This window comes from Cucurbita pepo, chromosome LG19 (assembly GCF_002806865.2).
Source record: "Cucurbita pepo subsp. pepo cultivar mu-cu-16 chromosome LG19, ASM280686v2, whole genome shotgun sequence".
Classification (NCBI taxonomy): Eukaryota; Viridiplantae; Streptophyta; class Magnoliopsida; order Cucurbitales; family Cucurbitaceae; genus Cucurbita; species Cucurbita pepo.
The window spans coordinates 6494441-6519901 of NC_036656.1; the positions used below are offsets into that span (position 1 = coordinate 6494441).

General features: G+C 40.0%; 7 protein-coding genes across 9 annotated transcripts; 1 reads left to right on the forward strand and 6 right to left on the reverse strand.

Moving 5' to 3' along the window:
- Window positions 1-628: 628 nt before the first annotated feature.
- Window positions 629-2725, reverse strand: LOC111781639 (IST1-like protein). Its single transcript, XM_023662330.1, has 6 exons — window positions 2579-2725; window positions 2301-2433; window positions 2116-2219; window positions 1865-2036; window positions 1496-1636; window positions 629-1413 (listed from the first exon to the last, which is right to left on the reverse strand). Exons 1-6 carry the CDS (start codon window positions 2656-2658, stop codon window positions 838-840), a joined length of 1206 nt encoding a protein of 401 aa, XP_023518098.1. The 5' UTR covers window positions 2659-2725; the 3' UTR covers window positions 629-837.
- A 390-nt stretch (window positions 2726-3115) lies between these two features.
- On the reverse strand, window positions 3116-5407 carry LOC111781164. Its single transcript, XM_023661616.1, has one exon. The coding sequence runs from the start codon at window positions 4126-4128 to the stop codon at window positions 3205-3207; it is 924 nt and encodes a 307-aa protein (XP_023517384.1). The 5' UTR covers window positions 4129-5407; the 3' UTR covers window positions 3116-3204.
- Window positions 5408-6474: 1067 nt separating this feature from the next.
- LOC111781695 lies at window positions 6475-7788 on the reverse strand. Its single transcript, XM_023662382.1, has one exon. The coding sequence runs from the start codon at window positions 7333-7335 to the stop codon at window positions 6475-6477; it is 861 nt and encodes a 286-aa protein (XP_023518150.1). The 5' UTR covers window positions 7336-7788.
- Window positions 7789-10332: 2544 nt separating this feature from the next.
- LOC111781898 (pentatricopeptide repeat-containing protein At2g17670-like) lies at window positions 10333-13270 on the reverse strand. 2 transcript variants are annotated; one of them, XM_023662631.1, is made up of 2 exons: window positions 11833-13270; window positions 10333-10958 (listed from the first exon to the last, which is right to left on the reverse strand). In XM_023662631.1, the coding sequence occupies exon 1, from the start codon at window positions 13246-13248 to the stop codon at window positions 11836-11838; it is 1413 nt and encodes a 470-aa protein (XP_023518399.1). In that variant the 5' UTR covers window positions 13249-13270; the 3' UTR covers window positions 10333-10958; window positions 11833-11835. The 2 variants fall into 2 exon arrangements, with proteins under 2 accessions (XP_023518399.1, XP_023518400.1); XM_023662632.1 differs by having other exon boundaries at window positions 11801-13270.
- Window positions 13271-14426: 1156 nt separating this feature from the next.
- LOC111782069 (endochitinase-like) lies at window positions 14427-16179 on the forward strand. The gene is made up of 3 exons (XM_023662847.1): window positions 14427-14865; window positions 15367-15520; window positions 15657-16179. Exons 1-3 carry the CDS (start codon window positions 14427-14429, stop codon window positions 16027-16029), a joined length of 966 nt encoding a protein of 321 aa, XP_023518615.1. The 3' UTR covers window positions 16030-16179.
- Window positions 16180-17163: 984 nt separating this feature from the next.
- On the reverse strand, window positions 17164-20081 carry LOC111782098 (probable acyl-activating enzyme 1, peroxisomal). The gene is made up of 2 exons (XM_023662892.1): window positions 19550-20081; window positions 17164-18805 (listed from the first exon to the last, which is right to left on the reverse strand). Exons 1-2 carry the CDS (start codon window positions 19871-19873, stop codon window positions 17363-17365), a joined length of 1767 nt encoding a protein of 588 aa, XP_023518660.1. The 5' UTR covers window positions 19874-20081; the 3' UTR covers window positions 17164-17362.
- A 1017-nt stretch (window positions 20082-21098) lies between these two features.
- On the reverse strand, window positions 21099-24624 carry LOC111781881 (isocitrate dehydrogenase [NAD] regulatory subunit 1, mitochondrial). Of its 2 annotated transcripts, none has more exons than XM_023662608.1 (4): window positions 23932-24624; window positions 23168-23395; window positions 22611-22689; window positions 21099-21619 (listed from the first exon to the last, which is right to left on the reverse strand). In XM_023662608.1, the coding sequence occupies exons 1-4, from the start codon at window positions 24481-24483 to the stop codon at window positions 21345-21347; spliced, it is 1134 nt and encodes a 377-aa protein (XP_023518376.1). In that variant the 5' UTR covers window positions 24484-24624; the 3' UTR covers window positions 21099-21344. The 2 variants fall into 2 exon arrangements, with proteins under 2 accessions (XP_023518376.1, XP_023518375.1); XM_023662607.1 differs by having other exon boundaries at window positions 23168-23407; window positions 23932-24623.
- Between the last annotated feature and the right edge of the window lie 837 nt (window positions 24625-25461).

Here is a 25461-nt window from a genome sequence, read left to right on the forward strand (position 1 = left end):
GTGTCTGACTCTGATAGCATTTGTAATAACTCAAACTCACTGTCCAGTGTCTGCCTCTGATAGCAACTCAAACTCACTGTCCAGTGTCTGCCTCTGATAGCATTTGTAACAGCTCAAACCCACTGTCCAGTATCTGACTCTGATAGCATTTGTAATAACTCAAACTCACTGCCTAGTGTCTTGACTCTGATAGCATTTGTAATAACTCAAACCCACTGTCCAGTGTCTGACTCTGATAGCATTTGTAACAGCTCAAACCCACTGTCCAGTGTCTGACTCTGATAGCATTTGTAATAGCTCAAACCCACTGTCCAGTGTCTAACTCTGATAGCATTTGTAACAGCTCAAACCTGCTGCTTAGTGTTTGACTCTGATAGCATTTGTAACTGTTCAAACCCACTGCCCAGTGTCTGATTCTGATAGTATTGTCTGATTCTGATAGTATTTGTAACAGCTCAAACCCACCGTTAACAGATACTGTTCTCTTTGGGCTCTTTTGGGCACCCTCTAAAGATTTTTAAAACGACTCTTTTAGAGGGAGGTTTCCACTTTCCTTGGGCTTTCTCTTTCGGGCACCCTCTCAAGATTTTTAAAACGATTGTTTTAGAACCGATGTGAGATCTTGTAATATCAAATAACGTACTTGAACTTCAAAACAAATCAGGATACAACAGATGTTCTACATATAATGCTTTCTGATCTTCCAAAAAATAACAAAAACAAATTGTATTCTCTGATCTTTATACAGTATTTGATGATATTAGGTAGTGTAACAACTAACAAATGAATCTGAAACTCCTGGTTTATTTGAATGCAACTCAATGAAGCTCGCTCTCATCAAGTTCTACTGTGCTTGAGAGCTTCAAAGCGAGCAGCAAGTGTGTCATAATCAGGCAGTTTGGGGTGAACACGAGACAAAGGTACTGGTGGAGGATTCCGATCAGGAGGTCGATGAACACCTCCGCCATCTTCATTGTCCATTCGAGTTTCTTCTTCACAATCCGATTCGTCAAACTTTATATCTGTAGGATTATAGCTATATCTCCTGTAAGCCATCTCATGATCTGTGTTATTCCTGGCCTCCTCATTCTTCAGAGAGCGGCACCTGCCTAAGCTCTGAGGGCCTCCAAATCCAAGATCTAACCCCGAGTCTCGAACATCTCGATTCGAGTCTTTGTTAGCCAAATAGGCAGCTGCCTGTGCAGCAGCAATCGCTTGCTTGGCTGCTTTTGCAGCAGCTTCTGCAGCTGATGCTGTATCTTGAAAGTGCATACTTTCATCCTCTCTACTGTTTGTCAAATGGTTGATATTCCCTCCTTGCCTTTCAATTGGAGCATTATCTCCAGCAGATTGGCTTGCTGCTACAGGCTTCACAGGTACACTAGCAGCGCTAACGAACGTCCGAGGCCCGTCCTGTTCGAACGACAATCGAAAACATCGTTAGCACTACAAATTAACCATCAGAGGATTGCAAGAGCGGGAGAATAGAACAGACAATAAGTTCTTCAGGAGGCTTTAGCAGCTCTTTCTCAGATTCTGTTGTGTCCCATTCAATCTGGTGCTCCTTAGCTATCTCCTTCATGATTGTAAGCTTCACTTGACCGGTAGGTGTTCGAACCGAGAGCTTGTCAATGAGCTGTAAGCAAATGCATACAATTCAATATAACATGTCGAGGATTCTCGATCATGGGTTTAAGTAAGGAACACTATCTCTATTGGTACGAGACCTTTTTGAAAAACTCAAAGCACAACCACAAGAGTTTAAGCTCAAAGTGGACAATATTATACCATTGGGTAGAGTCGTGATTCCTAACAGTATAATCCTAGGAAACGTAATGGATCGAGAAGTAGATAACGTGGTTACCAGCCGATTCACTCCACAATTTGGCCTAAGATCAGTGGCAGCAGAGACAAAATCCTTCCCATATTTCTTCTCAAAAACATTCCTAAGAGCAGAAAGTTCTGGTATTTCCGAGCATCTGGGAGTTGCAAAGATCAAACTAGCAACCCCTTCTTTTAGATCTGCCGGACATTCCCTGCAGCAATTGAAACCAACATCACAAGAACATCCATTCATTAAGAACTCATTATTACCATATTTCGACACAAATTTACCTTTGTTTTGCTATAATTGACAGTCTAGAAACAATTAACTCGCAGAAGAGTTCAATAATCTCGTTCGCCGCCAGAACATTCTGTTCTCTGATCACATGTTCCACCTGCAAAAACGAGCTAAATTTCAGACAAGGAAATATATATTGTCCAAAAAAACGTCAATTTTAACGAAGATAGAGAATGACCCGAATACGAGCGGTGGCGTCCTGACCAGACTGAAGTAGCAGAGCAATGTCCCGTCTCATCTGCTTCACCACCGCCTCTCGCTTGTTCCTCAGCAGCTTTATCCTCGCCACCGCCATTTTCGCCGCTGTTTTGCTGTCGGAAAACCCCATAAACAAGAAGAAAACAAAAACCCATTTCTCAGAAGCTTCTCATTACGCCCCCAAATCAATTGCTTCATTTTTCCCACATTTTAAACCAAAAGGGTTTGTAAGAAAACATAAAATCGAAAACCCATTACCATTTGGAGGTGTTGAAGCCACGGCGGAGGAGGGAGATGAACTGCTTGACGATCTCGACGGAACGAGCGGCGGCGGTCATGGCCGGAGAAAACAAAAGGGGAAACGAAGAAGAAGAAGAAGAAAGTGAAACGGTCTTGTAAGAGAAGGGGGAGGGACAGTGAGGCGCATAAAAAGGGAGACCTTTTACCAGCTGAAGATCAGAGAAGGGCCCCACTGCCACGCCGACCATTTTACAGAGCGTTTCTTGGATATAGCCGTTGGGGGAAGAATCCGATGCAGCTTACTCGGTACTGAGAGTGGTACACGTGGCTGAGGCTAAACTGCCACGTTGGCAACAAGGTGTCATTTCTAAATAATATATTTGAGTTATTTGCAAAATTTTAAACTCTCATTAATTACAAATATATGTTTTTTAATTCTAATTTTTTTAAAAAAATATATTAAATTAGATTTGTAAATTTTAATTAAATAAATGTTTGAAATTTAATTTTTATATATAAAAGGAGATTGAATAAATTAATTAAAATATTTTTTACACAAATAATTTTGGGTGGGTGTCGACCCGACCCGACCCGATTTTCCTCGCGGGATTTGACGAGGCGGGGAAATCACAATGCGATCAACTTCACTGACTAAGGATATTCAGAAGACAAACTCTGGTATGAATCAATTCCCTGAACAATCCCTCTGTTCCACGTTCGATTCTTTCAATGCTCCAATCCAATCCCTGTAATCTCTCTCGAATCATCGATTGAATCTTCTCTTTCGCTTCACCATCTCTGTTTAACGATTCCAACTGTAGCCTGTCGATCGCCATGTCTAGGTTCACCAATTCGTTGATTCTTTCCGTGTGGTTATTGCGGGTGATCGCTCCCTTCTGCACGAGCCTCGACACCAATGTCCATCGGCTAGGTTTTGGTCTCCTGTTCATCGGCACGGCGAGGAAGGATAACAGAGAGTTGAAGATGGAGGAGGTGACGGAGCTTGCTTCTCTTAGTACTCTGATTACTGCCGCAGTGACTTCGTTTTCTATTTGAAGAGGAGGAGAGGCTCCGGCTGTGTAATCTGTTTGTCTGAGCGATGTGATCGATTTCTTCAAGCTTTCGTGTTTGATTCTCTTTCTCGAGCAGATATATGAAGTGATGCTGTTCTCGACGCCGGAATCTTCGTATTTGCTTCGCCGGATCGCCGATTGGAGATCTCGAATGCTTTCTTTTATCACCAAAATAGCGTCTCTCGTGTTGTCGCAGATATCCAGGAATCTAACAGAGTTATCCACCAGTTCCTGTACCCAAATTTCACCTCGGAGTACGGCTAGAGCTTGTTGGGGCAGTGGCAGGTTCAGAACCTCGTTTATGCATCTGTAGAGCTCCACCAAGCCGGAGAGACTGCTGCAAATCGCTTCAATGCTTGAAAAAGATGAAGAATCCAAGGATCTAAGCTTGGCTAGCTGTTGCTCAACCCGGATCGTGGATGGATGCGATCGAGCAGGTAAGCTTATGCTTCTAACTCTATAACGACTCCAAGGTGTTTGTGAAAATGCAACCATGGCTATTCTATTGTTATGCTGTTTAAGGGTCTAATGTGGGTTATAGATGAAATTTTATGTTTCCCATCACAAATTTATATAGGTAGAGACTCAATAGAAAAGGGAAACATTTTTTGGGGGTTTAAGATATCGAATTGAGCATGTGAAGGCAGCCAAGGATTACTCAATGGTGTGGTTATGAAGTCACATCTTTTGCCGGCTAAAAAGTAATTTTAAATTGGCATCATCCATTCTCCATATTTAATGGACCTTTATTTTGCTTTTATATGGTTGCGGGATAAGTGGCTTGTCATCCCTTATTTACATTCCCCGTATCTCCACCGCCATCAACGCCAACTCACGCTTATCCATGGTTGAAAGTTGAAAGTTCATTGGCGTTGGAAATTGGTAGCCATTAAATTAAACCTGGGCATCCCCTTTGGACACTCGACGTGATTTTGTTTCGTAATGGCAGTCTTCTTTTTCTATTGTTTTTCACGTTTTGAAGAACTTTTAGGCTGTTTCAGGAGAGAGAAAAAGGTTCATCCAAGTTGATTTGAAATTGACCTTGCTTGAATAAGCTGTCAAACTTCTAGAAGTTATTGGGAACTGGTCTTCACGGGATATTGTTGGAGAGTTTAAGGTCTTGCGACTGTTTTGGAGGTAGATTTTGGTGGTGAAATGGATTAAGATAGTAAAATTTTGCAAGGATTGTGGGGAGATGGGGGGTGGAGCCCAAATGAGATGGCTATGCTGGCAGGTAAAGGAGTAGAAGCATATGAGTTATCAATCAAAACCTCTTGCAAATGGCAGCTGGTGATTAGCGACAACTTATCATGCAAATGATTGGAGATAAGAGCATTTGGTGGCTAGTCATGGGGGGCTCTACTATGTGTGTTAATTCAACTAGTGGTTGAATATGGAAATGTCCATCAAGTTAGAGATAGAAAATAGGGAAGTGATACAAATTTAGTCTCTTTTCAGTCGCACCATTCGTGTTAATTATGAATGACTTATTTCTATTTTGCTACAAACTTGTTCACATGTCTTGTCGAAACTCGAGTAACCATATTGGTTACTTTTCCTATTCAAACGTTCTACAGGCTGTTTTCTTACAATATTTTGTTGAACTCACCCCACCAAATATCCATATTATAGTATGTTTAAAGTTCCAAGGTGTGAGATCTCATATCTATTGGAGAGGGGAACGAGTATCAACGAGGACATCGGGCTTTGAAGGGGGATGAACTGTGAGATCCCACGTTGGTTGGGGAGGAGAACAAAACATTCTTTTATAAAGGTATAGAAATCTTTCCCTAACAGACGCGTTTTAAAAACCTCTAGGGGAAACCCGAAAGAAAAAACCTAAAGAGGACAATATTTGCTAGCGGTGGACTTGGGCCGTTACAAATTGTATCAGAGCCATACACTAGGTGGTGTGCCAACAAGAACGTTGATCTCTAAAGGAGGGTGGATACCGAGTAATGTGCCTACGAGGATGCTGGGTCCTGGAGGGGGTGAATTGTGAGATCCCACATTGGTTGGGGAGAAGAACGAAATATTCTTTGTAAGGGTGTGGAAACCTTTTCTTAATAGGCTCGTTGTAACAAATTTGAGGAAAAGCCCAAAAGAGAAAATCCAAAAATACAATATCAGTTAATGGTGGGCTTGAGAACATTTGTGTGCGGTTATGTGGGAAGCTGCACTTTTAGGACTCCTTTAATTTCTTTCCCATTAAGACTCCAACTCATCCCTCCACCTTAATTTATTCTCCATTTGATTAGCGAAAGTAAATTTCATGAATTCTTGTAGGAAGCTTCTTTAATGGAGCTTTTTTGAGAGATGTTAAATTTCAGCTGTAGCATTAATGAAACTACTGTTCAGAATTGAAGAGGACAGAGTATTGTAAAAGAGAAGATGTTCACAAACTTAGTGGCCTGTATCAGGAAATTGACTTGTTAAGATTGCTTAAAAGAGAACCACTTGGCTTGGGCAGATGAGGAATTTTGGTTGGGTTGAGTAAGATACAAGGCCCATTCCAATTGTTTTAGACGGCGAAAGCCTGTTGGTAGATTGAATTAGAAGAAGACTGGCTGAGCTTGGAATCTCTTTGCTTAGAGAATAAGATTTTCATCAACCAACCCTATCCATTTAACCTTTTCTGTATGGGGATTTGATCAAAACGCATTAAAGGAAGTGATCAATCAAAGACTAAGCTATTATTCTCGTTGGATCAAGAACAAATAGAACAAAATCGTATTATAGACATGGAACTCAAGCTAAATACAAGTGGCGGATCCCTAAAAGTTGGATGTGCCTTTGCAGGATTCAGGGGTTCAAAATTGATTGTGGAAATACAGTACAATTCTATTGAGAGAGTATGTTCAACAGAGAGGCTCTTGTTTTGATCGATCTCCTGAACACACCGTCCAAGCCACTCTCAATTTCTCGAGCTGCCATTTCCAAACTCTCCAATCTTCTCTGAGCCATGTGCAACTTCTCAACTTCCTTTTCTTCTACTGCAGAGCTCAAAGCCAAATCCACACTCTCAAATTCATTCAAGCCACTTTTTGATTCGCAGGCAATTGCTCCATTGTGCACCCACTTGGAAACCAGAGACCAACCAGGGGCTTTTGGCTTCGTCAATGGCGTCAAGTACAACAACACGGATTCCAAGATGGAGCTATTGATTGAGTAAGCTTGTCTCATAGCTCCAATCACAGAGCTGAGGTGATTATCTAGATTTGTCATTTGGGTTGAGTTGAATTTTTCGTTCATCTTCTTCATAGATATCATTAACTTTTTGGCTTCTTTCTTCATCTTTTTTCTGTAGCAAGTGTAAGCAGCAATGGTGGTTTTAATGGCGGAATCTCCTTTCCTCCGACGAACGGCAGAATAAAGAGCTCCAACATGTTGTTGGGTTTGAAAAGCCATATCCTTCGCCAAGCTGCAAACATCCAAAAGCTTCATAGAACCCTCCAACAACTCGTCCACCAACTGTTTGAGTTGGGGACAAGACAAAATCTGGTGGGTCGACCCCATTTTGAGAAGCTCATCAATGGAGTCATACAAATCCTGTAATCCCAAAAGAGCACCACAAACAGAAGAAGAAGAGAAAGAACAAGACTCCCATGTCTTCATTTTCCTCAACTCCTCCTCAACCTTCACAGTACTCGGATGTGATTTAGAAGGCAGACTAATGGACCTGGCATGGTACTTGGTAGCCATAATTGACAACCCTTTTCTCCAACTCTCTCAACAAAACTAAAGCTCTGCTGAAACTCCCTTTGAGGCTTTGCAAGTGCATACATACATATATATATAGATGGAATGGTGGGGGCAGTGTGCAGCCATTGATGATTCGGGTGTCACATGTTTGTGCAGCACGAATTTGGGCGAAATGATTTGGCGATTGGGGATTAGTTTAATGTGAAAGGGAGTGAGGTGTCGTGTGAATTTGTGGAGGGAAGGTGTTTTGTTTTAAAAATGTGAACGAGAAAGGTGAGAGGGTGGAGATTCTGGTGCCGCCACATAACCCACAACACCTAACCTTCAGACAAATCTCCTAATAAAGTAAAGGTGAGTTGCACACCTACCAAGGGCAACGCCGAGCTGTGCTGTCTCTATATGCGCACATAATTGGGAGCAAACTTAGGCTCTCTTTCTTTATTCCAAATTCCCTTTTTTTTTATTGTTGATTTTATCTTTGATTTTCTCATTTCCCTTCTTGTGATTTTCAGGAATTGATTCTTTGGGTGAGAAGCTCCATTTGGATCTTATCCACTTCTTTGTGTAAGTATTAAACCATCCTCGTTAACCCAATCATCTTGTACGATTAGCATTCTTTCACCTTCTATCACAGTAAACTCCGGAACTGCATCAATCGAAAGACTTTTGACGAATGTTGAAGTGAAATCAACCTTAAAAGTAAGAGTAAAGAATGAGTGTTGGCTAATGACTGGCCTTTGACACTCAAAGAACGTTGTTAAGCTCAAAAAGAAATGATTGAATAGAAGACTTGTCAACCTGAGTAGATAATTGAAAACCGTTATAATGCTTAAATGTAGAAGTAGATAATACAAAATTTTAACGAACATTTTAAGATATTTTCCACTCTCTAACATCATGAATTGTTAGTATCAACATAAACCTACCTGAAAATAAGAAATTTAAGCTCTATGTTATACATTGTTAATTTCAAATTTTGTTTTTAGGTAAGAATGAGATCTGATGAGAATCTTAGAATAAGACAAAAGGAGAATATTTAATTGATATTTGTTGGGTGTTGGGTGGTGACCTCAATTAACTTAAGCCACGCGTCAGCATTTGCAATTNCTTTTTTTTTTTAGATTTTTTATTGGATACAGAAATGAAATGGAGGTGCATGAGGGAATTAAAAAGGGATTATAATCCTCTAATTCTTATTTGTTTACTAATCTAATCTTCAATTATTGTGCTCCCTTCCTTCTAAACCAAGAAATACTTTTACAAATCTTTGTTTTATTTTTATATCCTTCTATTTTTATATCCTCTAATTTTATGTACGAGCCTTTTGATTGAATGTCTGAGACAGTAATTCCATGACTCAATACGTTAAGAAAGCACACGGTATGTTTAACTAAACATCTAAACATCTAAACATGCAATCTAATCCTTGTTATCGTTGCCATCGTTGCCTCTCTTATAGCCCAGGAGAGAATGAAGAGCGATATCCGTACTCTCCAACTCATTAACCATCCTCTGTGACTTGATCACCTACATCAACTACAAGACCAAAAGCCACCCGTTACTGGTGCATATAGGAATGATAGAACCTCACCAAAGATGGAGATGCTAAAGGTTCTTGCTTTTCTCAGCAGTTTGATCATGCGCACGAACATGGCTTTCGACACTCGAATCTGCACCCTTTCGACGTAATGCTACTTTAAGAATGTGTATGCTTTGTTTCATTATAGGGATCATGTCTCTAGCAATGCTACAAAATCATTCAAAGCCTCTTCCACGAGCTTCCCCTCCTTATAGTGAACAAGAGCCTGCTGGATGGAAGAAGACTAAACTAGCTAGCTCCCCAACAGAGTTATACAACTTTGCTAGTCCAACCAATACAACTTGAATCTCCTCAAGCCAAAACTTGAAAGGATTTTAGGCTCTGCAGCAACGGTTCTGGCTTGAGCTCCACTCTTGCAGGCCAGCTAACCGACCCAACAGGCTGGTGGGTGCAACATCTATTGGGCAACATCAAGATCAGTAATATAATATTGAACATGTTGGCGTAGTTGCGGGCTGTAATGATACTAATGCCACCTTACAGTGCTACCCCTTTTTAAACGGTGGCTTTGTTAATAATTGTAGCCATGAATCTAGGCTAACAATGATCAAATATTTGGTACTATCATAGCCTAGATTATAGTAGTGTTTCTAATGCTGCCGCAGACACTGGGCGAGGACCAAGGAACCAACAAAGTTTAATGAATATTCACAAATCCAAGTCATTCTTGTTTGCCATGTTTTCAAAGTCCCTTTCGGTAGTTGCTAACTGGCTCTAGATCACTATCAAAACTCATACCATACACGCTTCTTTCTCGTTTAAATGAGCATCCCACACTTGAAAATTGCCCCACATAGATCTCCCTCAAAATCCTCAAGTATCCCAATCAGTAGTTATTTCTTATGCAGTTCGGGCATTGGTGATTTCAATGGCTGATTAATGTCAATTATTAGCGAGAAGAAAAAACGAGAGTCTCCACGCTCTCCACAATATCTTTAAGGACCTCACCTAATCACTAAAGTTCTGTTCCGATGAACAAATACACTTACGCTCGAGCATGTAGGCAAATTTCTCGAGAATCGCTTAACTACAAGATTAGGTCAACCATCCAAAAAGATTTGATTCAAAACATATTGGATGAATTGAGAGAGACCAAAAATGATGATCCCTTCACATTATAACCTAAAAATGAAACACATTTCCATAGGGGTTTGGTTTTGCTTAATTTGTGGGTTCTCAACATGAAAGCCTGGCAATGAATTGAGTGTCTCCCAATCAATCCACATGAATCAATTCCCTTTGACCACTCAAGATTATACAATGAAAACATGTTAATTTATTGGCCTAAAAATCACCAAGAATCTTAGAGCTTGTCTGTTTTCAAAAACAATTGAACAGAATAAATAACCTTGTTCATTTACAAACCCATTCCAATCACAAATTCTTACAGATACTAATTTTTCAAGATCTTGTTACCTCACCAACCATAATATTATCACATTCACATTACCCATACATTACCTAACAATATGCAATGTATATTGACTCAATAATTTGTACTGTCTTGCTTATGATCTTTTCTTCCTTCATATACTAATACTTATCCACCGCTAATCTAATGTACCTGTTGTGGATCATAAGTGTACTACAGAGGAACATTGTAAAGTTAGGGTTCTAAATCTAAATAAATGTTTCAGGTTGTTCATTCAGCATAGCTTAGTAAACAAGGCATTTAAAATCTCGCACCCCTACCATCATTGAACTAAGAAATATGTTTCAATCCCTAATGTTTGAATCTCAAATCCCCTTTCCATTCCATCAAGCAGTCGGGAGCCCTGTGGAGGCAGATCAGCATCTACGTTGTAGGCTTTATCTTCTAGATGATAGCATTTAACAGTGAAAGTACGAACCTTGATAACAATTTGGATCCGTACTCTTCTGCCAATGCTTCAGCAATGAATATTCACCTAGGAATCTCTGTTATGCCTGGCTTTCACCGTCATCATGCTTCACCAAATTTCCACTAAACCCCTTTTTTCATCAGCCAGCCACTCCAAATGTGCTTGTTGAAGTTGATCGAGGCCTAAACCACAGGAACTAGAAATGTGAGATTTTGCGGCTGTGAATAGAAGTAAAGAAATAAAATTTGGTGGAAGTAATATTTAAGTTCATACTTAAAAACGAACCGGAATGGTCAGTGAAAGGGGAAGCATAGTTGAATCCTTGATTCTAATGCAACCCAATGGTATCCATCTAAAACCACTATCTTATAACATTCAAGAAGATATCACATCACCTGTGAGATCCCACATTGGTTGGAGAGAGGAACGAAGCCTTTCTTATAAGAATGTGGAAACCTCTCCCTAGTAGACCATTTTAAAACCTTGAGGAGAAGCCTGAAAGGGAAAGCCCAAAGAAGACAATATCTACTAGCGGTGGGCTTGGGTTGTTACATTACAATAGGATAACTTAGTGGTACGCTACAGGACTTAGAAAGAATGGGTTCTAAGTCACAATGTCCACGTTAGTAACTAAATGTGATAGGGTCTAGCAATTGTTCTGTGGAAATAGTCGAGGCACAACAAGCTAGATTGGACATTCACAGATTCTTATATATAAAAGATTCGAGAAGACTTAAAAATGCTACTGCATTAATCTGCTAAAGGTGCAAGCTCTAGGCTATACCATTCAAAGCACGGTGTATGTCTAACAATCCAAGAGTACATCTCTTCACGGTTGTCCCACCCTTGAGGAAATAGACCGGATCATAGTAGTAACAGATTTTAGCTCTATCCATCGTTACTGAGAAATGACCAATTTGGCTCCTTCAGGAGAAATAAACTATCCTATAAGCAGAAAATTATTGAATGCGAGAAAAGTAGAAGATAATGGCAAGCAAAGAAAGCTGGAGTTTTCAGAACATACCAACAATTAACACGAAAGGACCAAACTATTACCAGTTATATGACATTGCCTTTCTCCCCTGCTTTCTTGAGAGCCTTCAATGTAATCTCTAACGTTGAATATGCAGTAACATCCGTCAAACTTTTACTCTCAACTGCATAATCAAATACTTCATAGGCCTCCGCAATTCTACCACTCCTGCAAAGTGCTCTCACAAAAGTAGCATAGGAAGCAACTTCAAGCTTCATATCACTGGATTTCATCAAACCATACAATTCAATCCCTCTATCCAAAAGCCTAGACTTTGACAACCCATGGAGCAACGTATTGTATGTGCACGAGTTGGGACTGCATCCCTTTGCCTCCATCTCCTCAAGCAACGACAATGCCCCCAGAGCATCACCCTCGCAACACATTCCATTCATCAATGAAGTGTAAGTAACAGCATCAGGGAAATGACCCATCTCTGCCATAATGTCCAGAAACTTTCTTGCATCCTTAACTCGCCCCGACTTCGATAACCCAAAAATCAATGTATTAAAAGTCACAACATCAGGCTCCAATCCCTCCTCCTTCATTTTCTTATACACTCCAATTGCCTCAACGCCCCTGCCAAGCATACAATAGCCCTTCATAATTATGTTATAAAGAAAGCAATCCGGCTTAAACCCCTCCTTAGCTAGCACACTTACCAACCGCGTCACCTCACGGAGATTCTTGCCATTACACACATTATCAATCAAGATTGTATACGTAACAAGATCGGGAGTCGCACCACAACTAATACGCATTTCTTCAATAAAATCATAAACCGTAGACAGAGATCTGGATTTGCAAAGCTGTTTAACGAGATGATTGTATGTATAAGAATCAGGAGGTGAGTGTTTTTGCGAAAATTCTCTTACTAATTCAACAGCTTCATCAATCAGACCTGCCGAACAAAGCGATCGCACAGCAATATCAGTTGTTGCCTTGTCAGGATTGAATCCCTGGGTGACCATGAAATTGAGGATTTGCCGAACCGAGGCGAGAGAGGAATCAGTACCAGTCCCGGAGGTAGAGAGTAATACATGGAAGGTCGATCGTTCCGGCGAGAAGGAAGGTTGAACTTTGGACATGTGGCGGAGGAAAGAGATGGAGTCATTGAGTGAGGCGATTGAAGCGTAAGACCGAAGGAGAGAGTTATAGAATCGAACGTCGAGAGGGGCTTTTGTGGTGTTGATGAAGGAGCTGTAGAGCTTCTTGGCATCTGCGAGACTGGCCGATTTAAACAGCGTCGGGAGTTTAGGCTTTTCACCGTGGCCGGAGCTCTGGGCCGATTGATTTTCCCGGGAATGTTTCGGAGGACGCTTCTTAGACAAGGAGCGGATCTCGCCGGACAAGAGCGACGGCGCCGCCGGAGGATGAGGTGGTTTGTTAACGATCGCGGTGGAGATAGCTGACCGAAACGATGGTGATAATTTCCCCATCTTCCAACTCCCCGCCAGTCGAATCAATTGGGAGGGTTTTTCACGATGTTAGGGTTTATGCAGAATCTGAGATTTGGGAGGGAAGTCAATGGGCCGGGCTTCGGCCCAACTCGATGAAGGCCCACAGTTCTCAGGGACATTGCCTTTAAAAATTATATTTAATATTTTTTAATTTAAAAAATGAAAATTCAAACTACCAATAATAACGGAGAATTACTCTGAAAACAATTATTATGAATTGAAGGGGGGAAAGAAGAAATATGTATAAATAAGAGGGCATGTTTGCAAATAATTAATTGTAAGATGACCAAAAGGCAATAAATGCTTTTGTTGACGTGTGGAAAATTCTACCTTCAAATTTAATAGATGAAATATACCTATACAAAAATAAGTAAATATATATTTATTTAAATTAAAAAAAAAAAAAAAAAAAAAAAAAAAAAAAAANAAAAAAAAAAAAAAAAAAAAAAAAAAAAAAAAAAAAAAAAAAAAAAAAACATTAGGGTGGATCTCTTAGAGGTCAGTGTTCTCGTAGTCACAATTCACTTCCTTGGAGGGGCTTGCTAGCATTCTCGTAGTCACCCTTTTGGAGGGGCCAACCAGCGTTCTTGTAGTCATCATCCATCCCCTTGGAAGAGTCAGCGTTCTCATAGTCACAATCCACCCCTTTGGAGGGGTGAGCGTCCTTGCAGTCACAATCACTTCCTTGAAAGGGCCAGCATCCCCTTGAAAGAGTCAGCGTTCTCGTAGTCACAATCCACCTCACCTCCTTGGACGAACTAGCATCCTTACAGTCACAATCACTCCCTTGGAGGGGCCAGCGTCCTTGTAAACATATGGCCCGATGTCTGGCTCTAATACCATTTGTAACAGCTAAACTCCCACCATTAGCAGTATTGTCTGTTTTGGCTCGTAATGTATCGTTTGTCACCTTCACAGTTTTAAAACGCATATGTTAGGGAGAGATTTACACACCCTTTAAAAAAATGTTTCATTCCCCTATTCAAACCGATACAGAATCTCACAAATAATATCTAAGTCATGGTCTACGGCTTATTGGAATAGTCAGTGATGGTTCATGTGAATTGTGGAAAATTCAGCAAATCCCTTCTTATAAATTGGGGCAATTCTCTTCTCATCTTCTTCACCAACAACCCATCTTCTTATTTTTCTTCTCCATGAAAAATATGAAGCTTCATGCATTCATCTTCTTATCTCTTGCTTTGCTGTTGAGCGCCTCTGCCCAGCAATGTGGGCGGCAAGCCAACAGCGCCGTTTGTCAAAATGGGTTGTGTTGCAGCGAGCACGGCTGGTGCGGCAACACCGACGCCTACTGTGGGGCTGGTTGTCAAAGCCAGTGTCGCCGTCCTGGCCCGACTCCAACCCTCCCCCCTAATGATGCTGGATCTGGCGTCGGCGGGATCATCACCGCCGCTGTCTTCGATCGATTGCTCAAGTACCGTAACGACCCACGTTGTCGTAGTAATGGATTCTATACTTACAACGCTTTCCTTACCGCTGCTCGATCCTTCCCTGCCTTTGGTACGACCGGAGATGTTACTACTCGTAGAAGGGAGCTAGCAGCTTTCCTAGCCCAAACTTCTCACGAGACCACTGGTTAGTTTACAAAGTTTTGTTCGTTAGGAATCACGAATCTACACAATAGTGATGTATTCTTACTTATAAACACATGATCATTTCTTAAATTAATCAATGTGGGACTCCCTTCCAACAATCCTCCCTTCGAACAAAATATATTGTTCGGCACTTGAGAATCGAGGCTCGACTCCTCTTTTGGAATTCTCGAACAAAGTACACCCTTTGTTCGAACTACACCCTTGAGACTCACAAATTCTTTATTCAACATTTGAGAATTCTATTGATATGACTAAGTTAAGGGCATGACTGTGATACCATGTTAGGAATCACTGATCTCCATAATGGTACGATATTGTCCATTTTGAGGATAAGCTCTCGTGGCTTCAGTTTGAACTTCTCCGAAAAGCCTTATGCTAATGGAGATGTATTCCTTAATCGTGAAACTCCCTCCCAACAATCCTCGACATTATCTAATTATAAGAACAAAATTTTAATAAATAACGAGAGATTATGGCACAGGAGGATGGCCAACTGCACCCGACGGTCCATATGCGTGGGGATATTGCTTTGTTAGAGAGCTCCAACAAGATGCCTACTGTCGATCACATGATCCGGAATGGCCATGCGCTCCCGGTCAGAAATACTTCGGTCGTGGACCCATTCAACTCACTCAGTAAGGAATAACCCTCTCTATCTTCTCCCTTCCGTTATACTTAAAAAAATATGATACTTAAAGTGGACAATATTATACTATTGTGGAGAGTCGTAATTCCTAACACACTGAACGTTGATATCTCGTATGATGCTAGCAACTACAACTACGGGCAGGCTGGTAGAGCGTTGAATTTGAATTTACTGAACAACCCGGACTTGGTAGCCACACACCCAATTGTGTCGTTCAGAACAGCCATTTGGTTTTGGATGACACCACAAGGAAACAAGCCATCGAGCCATGATGTGATCATCGGAAGGTGGCAGCCATCGAATGTTGATAGAGCTGCTGGAAGAGCTGCTGGCTATGGTGTTATTACCAACATCATCAACGGTAGACTTGAATGTGGTAGCGGTCCTAACGATAGAACGACCAGTAGAATTGGATTTTATACGAGGTACTGCAACTTGTTGGGCGTCACCATGGGACCAAACTTAGACTGCAACAATCAAAGGCCTTTTGGGCCTTAATAAAACCATCTCCACCTACTCCTAATAAAAGCATCATCTTTTTCGATATCCATTTAGTTTGATCTTTGTATAAGCTCATCAGTAATAAATATTGTCTACTTTGATCTGTTATGTATTATCGTCAGTTGATCGCTGACAAATATTATTTGTTTTGACCCGTTACGTATTGTTGTCAGCCTCATAATGTTAAAATGTGTATATTACGGAAATGTTTTTACACTTTTACACGTAATGATGCTTCGTTCCTCCCCCATAGTCTAATTCTGATACCATTTGTAACGGCTCAAGTTCACTGTTAGCCGATATTGTCCAGTTTAACTCACTACGTATCCACGTTAATAACTAATTAAAATTATAAGTAATTAACCCACCTATTTCATTTTTTATTAACAAAAATTTTCATTTATTTTTATAAAGATAGAACTTGTAATTTATTTTCTATTATATATATTTAAAATATATTAATTTGAGAGAATTTTTTTCATTTCAATATAAAAAAAATGTAAAACATTTAAATAAATCTTAAAAAAATTTAAAAAATATATAATTTAATTTTCAACCTAATTTCAAAATATTTGAATAGTAAACATACATAAAATTAATTTATTATTTATTATATATTTATATTTATATATAAAAGTGAGATGAGCCGAGAATGTACTTATCATAGAAATCCCTGTTTCTTCCCTTGTCCTTTCGGGTCTCAGACATCAAAAACATCTCAAACATTTCAAACATGTCTGACATCTTAGACATCCCAAACATCAAAGATTTCTCAGACATCTAAGACTTCTCATACATCTTAGACATCTCAGACTTCTCATACATCTTAGACATCTCAGACCTAGAAATCTCAGACATCTCAAACCTAGAAATCCCTATTATTTCCCTTGTCGACCCTCCTTAACTAATGAAGAAATTCATATTCTCACCCTCATCGTCTCCGACCCTGTTTAGCTAACAAAGAAAGACCCTGTTTAGCTAATAGATTTCCTCTTCATTCTCGGTTTAAACGTAGATTCTTGAACCCCACCAACTAAACAAACATGTAACCACAAACTCTTCGTCACGTGTAATAAAAATATATTTCTATTTCATTAAACTTTTTAAAATAAAAATAAAAAACTCATGAAGGGTATAAATCTGTTCGAATGTTAACTAAAAAATCAACATAGGACTTACAATGACGTGGAGTAGCTATTAATTTTAAAAGAATAGCATTCAAACGTGTCATGTTTTCGTCCGACATTTGAACAATTTTTCTACGTTGAAACGCTTACGAATGGTAATTTTATTCCTAATTCATTTCTACTGTACAAACAGCATTTTAGAATCAAGAAAGGCTCCCCATAGCCTTAGCTCTATCCCTCAATATGAACTTTTGTACCTTTCCAGTTGAAGTCTTGGGCAAGTCTTGGAACACTATGGATCGAGGAGCCATGTAATGCGGCAACCGATGCCGACAGTACTCGATCAGCTGCTGGGCTGTGACATTGCTTCCCTCCTTCAATGCAACAAAGGCACAAGGTGTTTCTCCCCAATGATCATCAGGGCGCCCCACAACAGCAGCCTCCACAACTGCTGGATGACCAAACAGAACCGTTTCGACCTCGACCGAGCTTATATTCTCCCCGCCCGAGATGATCACGTCCTTCAGCCGATCCTTCACTTCGATATAGTGATCGGGATGTTTCACTCCAGCATCACCACTGTGAAACCACCCTCCCTTGAAAGCTTCCTCTGTTGCTTTCTTGTTTTTGAAGTATCCACTCATCACAGTGTTCCCTCTAAACATTATTTCTCCTACCGTTTTGCTGTCAGCTGGGACACCAACCATCGTGTCGGGATCGATTACGTCGACGTCGTGTAGTCCAACGTGACGAACGCCTTGACGCACTCGGATCTTTGATCTTTCATCACGAGGCAAACAATCCCACATTGGCTTCCATGTGCAATATGTGCCAGGACCATATGTTTCAGTTAGACCATACAAGTGACAGATTTGAAACCCCATCTCTTCCACCTTAGTGAACACTTGCGGTGGAGGTGGCGAACCGCCTGTCAAGACGACCACCGTGTTCGGTAACGGCCTGCGATCACATTCGGGAGAGTTCACAATCATGTTCAAGACAGTAGGTGCAGCTGCCATGTGTGTTACTTTGTGCAAAGCTATTTGCTCAAAGATTGCCTTGGGTGAGACTTTTCTAAGACAAATATTTGTACCACCTTGAGCTGCAACTCCCCAAGTAAGGCACCATCCATTGCAATGAAACATAGGGCATGTCCAAAGATAAACTGGCATTGAGCCCATGCCAGCCAGCAGAACCGTCGCCAAGGAGTTCAAATAGGCACCTCTGTGGCTGTAAACAACCCCTTTAGGCATGGAAGTGGTGCCTGAGGTGTAGTTGATACTGATCGGATCCCATTCGCTTCTCGGGTTTCGGGCCTCGAATTCGCAACTCCCGGAAGCAATCAGAGTCTCATACTCATAAACATTTGAAGATAATGAAGTGGGAGATGAAGCATATTCAGAATCATGAATTAAAACTAGCTTAGGTGGTTGTGAATCTGCTTGTCCAAGAAGCTGAATTGCCTCATTAGCAACTTCAAACAACTGAGTATCCACAAATATGATCTTGGCTTCTGAATGTCTCAGTAGGACTGATAACATTGAGGAATCATGGCGAGTGTTCAATGTGCAAAGAACAGCACCAGCCATGGGAGTAGCAAAGTGCAGCTCATACATGGCAGGGACATTAGGAGCCAGTGTTGCAACCTGTTCAATACAAGTTCAAATTTGCAAGAATGCAGCCAAAATAGAACTAGAAAACATCCTATTCAAGAAAAATGGCTCATACCCATCGTTCGAATGAGAATCTATAACAGCCCAAGCTCACCGTTATTGACCCGTTACGCATCATCGTCAATCTTCCAATTCTAAAACACGTCTATTAGAGAGAATTTTCTAACACCCTTATAAGAAATGTTTGTTCTCCAAAGAGTTTTAAAACTTTAGAGGAAGTCCAGAAGAGAAAGTCCAAATAGAACAATATCAGTGTATTTGGGTTGTTACAAATGGTATCAGAGCTAGACAGTGTACTAGTGAGGACGCTGACCTTTAAAGGGGTGGATTGTGAGATCCCAAACCGGGTAGAGAGGGAAACGAAGCATTCCTTAAAAAGGGTACGGAAAACTCTCCCTAGTAGACGAGTTTTAAAACTGTGAGGCTGACGATGATACGTAACGGGTCAAAGCGGATAATATCTACAACGGTGGGGTTGGACGGTTACCGAATCATTACCTATGCAAACTCTCCAGCTACTCAATAAACAACTAACAAAGAAACAACACATGTTTGCACTAATTGCACATGTTTGCACTAATTTTCAACACATTCATCCAAAATCAAATAGTAAGCAGAAGATTATAATCAAAATCACCATTAAAGGAGCAGAAATCCAGCTTAATCACAACATTAATCACAAGATTAAGATTAACAATGCAAATTAGAGCAACTAACCACTTGGCCAGGAGAAATCCCAAGCTGGGTCATCGCAGAAGCCAATCTAAGACACCGATTATAGGTTTCTTCCCAAGTAAACGACACAGAACCGTACACAACCGATGTCGTGTCTCTGTAAACTTTGGCCGTCCGTTCCAAAAAGGTTACCGGAGACAGAGGAACATCGTTCGCCGGGCATCGGACCAAACCCGCCGTGGATTTCCAAGAATCCGAAAAATCAGAGAAACCTCGACTAATCGAAGAAGGGAAAACCCATTTCCAGACAGCTCTGTTCATGCTAAACACTGAACGGAACGACCGATTTCGTATAAAACGATTCATTGTCGCTATGGTGGCGATTACCAAGAACTCTGCGACAATCCGACACGTCCCTTGTGATGTTTTTCAATGGGGTTTTAGAGAATCTCCATGTGGGCATTTAGAGGATGAAGGAGAAGACATTGACGAGGAAAGTGCCACGATCGAGATGGAGGTTGGGCAATTTTAGAATGAAAAATTTTATGGGTTTTTTAAAACAAATAAATCCGAAATATTAAATTAATAAGCTTTGGAGTATACGAAATCTGTTTGGATAATGAAAACTATAAATTTTAGCATAATTTAGTTATCCATTGCCTTTGTAATCAATCATATGAAATGTCTGACATGTCCAAAGTAATTTTCTGACATGTCCAACATAATTTAGTTAGGAATGGCCTATTTTTTATTTTTATTTTTAGTTTATAAACATTTTTTCCATTTATCTAATTTTTATTATTTACTTTTTTTCCTTTTTTTTTTCTAATTCAAACTAAAATTTGAAAACATTTAAATTTTACTTAAAAATTCAAATGTTTCCTAAAAATAAACTTAATTTTTTAATTTTTATTTTAATTTTGGATAATAAATAAACAATCTTATTTATAAATTTAATTTTCAAAAATAAAAAAAAATGGAATTTATTTTTAGCAAGTTTATATAAGATTTATTAAGAATAAGTCATTCTTTAATTTTAATATTGCGTTATATCAAGAAATGAAAGTAAAATGTTGTTATATATAGTTGATCGTAATTAAGTTATAAATTATATAAAAAAATAATAATAATAAGAGAACTATTGACAGAAAAAAATAGAAATAATATGCCAAAATAGATTGGTAAGCTTTACGAAACTTATCTATACACAATTGGTGGAATCTTTAGGAAGATGACAATCACCATCCTTTTTTTTGGCAAGATAGTTTAATCCCCTATTTTGGAAAGCCGTGTTATGGTTAGGATAATTAGATATGAGTCATACAGGGGCCTGCCCAAATAGAGCGGGGAATAAGAGAAATAGTGAATCGAGTCATGTAAGGACCTGCCCCAAATAGAGCCGAGAATAAGAGAGATAGCAAATAGGAGCCATGTAGGAACCTGTCCCGAATAGAGCGGGGAATAAGAGAGGTAGCAGAAGAGAGATTTCTCCTATTTGCCTAAACGAGGTCGGGGACAAAACCAACCATGGTGGTTCAAACTTGAAGTGAACAGCCAGTTAGTTCTAAGATGGAGGAGAAGCAGACACATGCAAGTAAATTAAAATTGCTCTCTTTCAGATTTGCAATTCTAATACAACAGCACAAATTGATGTCTTAAAATTGAGATTATTGGAACAAGAAACGCATTCACAGCTCTCATGCTTGGGAAAACTGAAACAAATCTTCTTTTCTTTCCTGATTCTTCAGGAAACTGGGCAGAATTCTGACGACTCCAAAATTCTAAAACTGTTTTATGAATAAATGGTAGGATAAAGCTATTCTCCTTTGGTTGATCATCAATCTAAAGCAGCTATGACTGCATCGACAACCTCCTGCGTCGTGCTCTGTCCTCCGAGGTCCTTGGTTCGGTACTTGCCTTCGAAAATCACCTTCTTCACGGCTGTTTCTAATCGATCGGCAAAAGATGGAAACTGGAGATGTCTCAGCATCATGGCAGATGATAAGAGCAGCGCTACCGGGTTTGCCTTCTTTTGTTCCACTATCCTATCATTCCCCACATTTCCTGCTGAAGCTCCTTGCTCAAAAACAGCGTGGTCGGCACCAACATTTCCTGAAGAACAGAATGAAACTACAGTTTAAACATGGCAAGAACCGAGCAATATCTTAGCTCCTACCTCACATCTTTTTTCGTATTAGAAGTGTTGGAGCTGAAACCTCGCTTGATCTAATGACTCATAGGACAACAGTTAAGGAAATTCTTAGGACGTTCAAACGAAGTGATTATCATTATTTTGAATTCATTCCTTTTAATCTTTCTACACTTTTTCACATTTGTAATAGCCCAATCTCACTGTTACCGGATATTGTCCTCTTTAGGCTTCCTCTCGAGGTTTTAAATGCGTCTGCTAGGGAGGTTCCCACATCCTTATAAAGAATGTTTCGTTCCCCTCTCCAACCGATGTGGGATCTCACAATCCACCCCCTTCGAGGCCTAGCGTCCTTGCTGACACTCGTTCCCCCTCTCCAATCGATGTGGAACCCCCCCAATCTTACCCCCTTCGGGCCCCAGGGTCCTCGCTGGCACACCGACTGGTGTCCACCCCTTTCAGGGCTCAACTTCCTCATTGACACATTACCCGGTGTTTGGTTCTGATACATTTGTAACAGCCCAAGCTCAAATAGAACACTATCTGCTAGCGGTGGACTCCACTAGGCCAAACCACCATGGTTATTTAAAAAAATAATAATAATATATATATATATATATATATATTGCGGACCCTGATATCCATCTCTCTCCACTAATTTCTCACTGCCATAGCATTCTCCCCGGCTACCACCAAATTAAGTTTAATTTCTGGTTCTATACTTCTATTGTGGAACTTTCATCACTGCCCAACATTGTTACGCATCAAGAAAATTGAACAATTTCACCTTCCATCCATCTTAAATTTTAGACATACAAAATAAAAACAAGTCCTGCTCAGAACATGTCTACTTGATGCGCAATCTCTGCCTCAATTTAGGCTCTAACAGAAACTTGAGAAAGGCTATAAAAAATATAAGCTTCGAATCTGAAACTATGAAACATTTGATCTTACCTCCCGGCATAACTCCTGTGCCACCAGCTATACCAGCAGCTGTGTTTGCCACCAGATTTCCGTATAGATTGGGTGTCACCTGCAAAACCACATCCAATCAATATCAAATACCATCTCCTACTTTCCCAATATGAAATGTAACTCACTTCCATTGAATTCCTAGTTTTCAGATCACCAACCAAATCCACTCTAATATTTTCATGTTTTCTGCTAAATTCACTCATCAAAAGTCCCATTGCATGATATATTGGAAGTATGGTTAGCTGATCCAAATTCTCCTAGGTAGACTAATCTTGCTATTTCCAAATTTAGATACATAGATAAAGATAAAAAAGTCCGCCTGTAACCACCCAAGCCCACAGCTAGCAGATATTGTCCTCTTTAGGCTTTCTCATTCGAGTTTCCCCTCAACGTTTTTAAAACGCGTCTGCTATGGAGAGGTCTCCACACCCCTATCAAGAATGTTCCGTTCTCCTCTCCATCCTCCCCAATCGATGTGGGATCTCACTCAGCCACACACCAGACAGATGTTAAGATTTGAGAATACAAGTGCATACCATAACATCAAATTGCTCAGGCTTTGAGACCAGTTGCATGCAGCAATTGTCTACAATAACTTCATTGTACTTTATCCCAGGATACTTTGTGGCGACCTCTCGACAAGATTCCAGAAAGAGACCATCAGCAAGTTTCATGATATTTGCTTTGTGCACAGCAGTAACTTTCTTTCTGTTGTTGAGGTAAGCATACTCAAAAGCATATTTAGCAATACGCTCAGAACAGAACTTTGTTATCACCTGGAAAAGAGTGAGTATGAGAGACAAAGAAAGATACTTGGAGAAAACCCCTGAGAATTGCATGGATACCAATTACCACCAATATCAATGTTCTTAAAACTATAGATTTCATATTAGTTAAGATTGTCAAATACATCAAGTTGGTAGATAACCTCTTCTCTTTTTTTCCTGAAGAACTCAAACATTACTTTGGATAAGAATTTCATTTTAAATTTTCTCATCGTAATTTCTTAAGTGTAGTTTTCGACCATCTTGAAAACACATTTGAGTTCTTTAATAAATTTAAACAACAACCATTTTTTTTAAAAACATATGCCGGATTCGATAACCATTTGAGTTTTGGATTGTACTTCTTTAAAAATTAACCTCAATCACTACTACCAAGTATGGATTTCTTTGTTTTGTTATCTACTTTTCGACAAAAATTTCCAAATCCAAACCAAGTTATCAACGTAGTAAATCAATTGGAATCAGAACACCGATCGGTCTCAAATAACAAGCACGGCGAATAAAAACACGAGTACCTTAAGGCTTTCCACAACTCCAGGAACGACCTCGTGCTCCAAACCAGAGTATTCACCCTCTGTATTTTCCCTAATCACAACAATATCCACGTTCTCGTGCCTGGTAGGAAGCCCGGGGAGATTAAAGCAATTGACAAGCGACGCATAAAGATCAAGCTCTTTCCTCAGCTGAACATTAAGCGAACTCACACCGCCGCCAACAGGAGTCACCAAACCTCCCTTCAAACACACCTTATTCCTCTTAATCGAGTCCATTACTTCTTGAGGCACCTTCTTCATGTCGCCATGAACCTCAAACTTTTCAAAATAAACAGGGGCGTGCATCGCATCCATGACTTGCTCCACTGCACCAGTAACCAAGGGACCGATTCCATCTCCGGGAATCAAGGTCACGCCTCTCGGAGCGCCGTCTCCTGGTCGGGGCATGTAAGTGACGGATCGATTTTGAGCATCGATTTTGGATTTGAAACATGAAGACAAAAGGGCTGGATTTTCGGAAGAGCTGGATTTGGAGAGGAGCTGCTTGATGATGGGAACGGATCGTCGAGCCATCGGTTAAGAAGAGTTTTTAAGAATCAGGATGTTTAGGGTTCCGGCGGTGTAACGGTGAGCTAACAACTGGGATGGATCATGAGGGGTCGCCGGAACCGGTAAAGTACTGGCAGAATGGGAAAGTCTAATGGAGAGAAAATATAATTCTGCGTTAGGCAGCCAAGAGAAAAGGAAAATGTTGGGGGTAAATATCCAGTGCGGTCAAGAACACAGGATTTAAGTGTCAACAACCAATCGTTAAACGCTGAGTGTCAGTACTGTGGAATAATTCTTTGATTTCAGTGTGTCCGCCGCAGCAGATAAATGAATACGTCACTTTTTTTTTTTTTTTTTAATAATTGTTTTAAATCAACGCTACAATTTAGGACTAATTTACTCGTTTATTAAGCTGCACCATTTTTATTTTAAACGTTCAAATTTATTTTTAAAATTTACTCTTTTAATGAGCTTTGGATCGAAATATAATTTTAAAAATATTTTTAAAGTGTTTAATATATATATATATACACATACACATAAACGCACACCCACGCAAACTTTAATTTTATTGAAAAAGTAAATAGCGATCATTAACGACAATTTAGGGTAATCTGTTTTTCTTCGTCTTCTTACCATATATTTTGTACTACGAGTTGATATCGGGATCAGTGTAATACATTAAAGTTTGATAGTCTTTAGCACCGTAAGGTAAACTAATCGGGTTTCGTGGCCGAACATTAGGTTTGAACAATCCAAAAGGATGTGAAGTCCTTTTAAAGGGTTGACACGAAGATTCTTTTAGAAAGAGATTTGGTGTTTTTTTGTCTTATGTCTCCATGTTTGATAAAACCTTAGTAAAAGTTAGAATTCTGTCGATTTTGCCACTGGGCCGTTCAATCATTGCAGGCCCAAATAAATTGGGCTAAAATGTTGTCGCCCAGCCCGCATGGTTGGGCCCATAATGAATTAACCGGGGAATTTTGTCGTGTAGCTAATAAA

Coding starts and splice junctions, on each gene's coding strand:
- LOC111781695 (XM_023662382.1), bottom strand. CDS start 7,335: ATGGCTACCAAGTACCATGCCAGGTCCATTAGTCTGCCTTCTAAATCA.
- LOC111782069 (XM_023662847.1), top strand. CDS start 14,427: ATGAAAAATATGAAGCTTCATGCATTCATCTTCTTATCTCTTGCTTTG. Junction 14,866..15,366: donor AACTTCTCACGAGACCACTG/GTTAGTTTACAA, acceptor ATTATGGCACAG/GAGGATGGCCAACTGCACCC. Junction 15,521..15,656: donor GGACCCATTCAACTCACTCA/GTAAGGAATAAC, acceptor GTATGATGCTAG/CAACTACAACTACGGGCAGG.
- LOC111782098 (XM_023662892.1), bottom strand. CDS start 19,873: ATGAATCGTTTTATACGAAATCGGTCGTTCCGTTCAGTGTTTAGCATG. Junction 18,806..19,549: donor GGATTTCTCCTGGCCAAGTG/GTTAGTTGCTCT, acceptor TGTATTGAACAG/GTTGCAACACTGGCTCCTAA.
- LOC111781639 (XM_023662330.1), bottom strand. CDS start 2,658: ATGACCGCCGCCGCTCGTTCCGTCGAGATCGTCAAGCAGTTCATCTCC. Junction 2,037..2,115: donor TCAATTATAGCAAAACAAAG/GTAAATTTGTGT, acceptor CAATTGCTGCAG/GGAATGTCCGGCAGATCTAA. Junction 1,637..1,864: donor ATTGTGGAGTGAATCGGCTG/GTAACCACGTTA, acceptor ATTTGCTTACAG/CTCATTGACAAGCTCTCGGT.
- LOC111781898 (XM_023662631.1), bottom strand. CDS start 13,248: ATGGGGAAATTATCACCATCGTTTCGGTCAGCTATCTCCACCGCGATC.
- LOC111781164 (XM_023661616.1), bottom strand. CDS start 4,128: ATGGTTGCATTTTCACAAACACCTTGGAGTCGTTATAGAGTTAGAAGC.
- LOC111781881 (XM_023662607.1), bottom strand. CDS start 24,483: ATGGCTCGACGATCCGTTCCCATCATCAAGCAGCTCCTCTCCAAATCC. Junction 22,690..23,167: donor CTGAGCAATTTGATGTTATG/GTATGCACTTGT, acceptor GTGGTTTTGCAG/GTGACACCCAATCTATACGG. Junction 21,620..22,610: donor CACAGGAGTTATGCCGGGAG/GTAAGATCAAAT, acceptor TCTGTTCTTCAG/GAAATGTTGGTGCCGACCAC.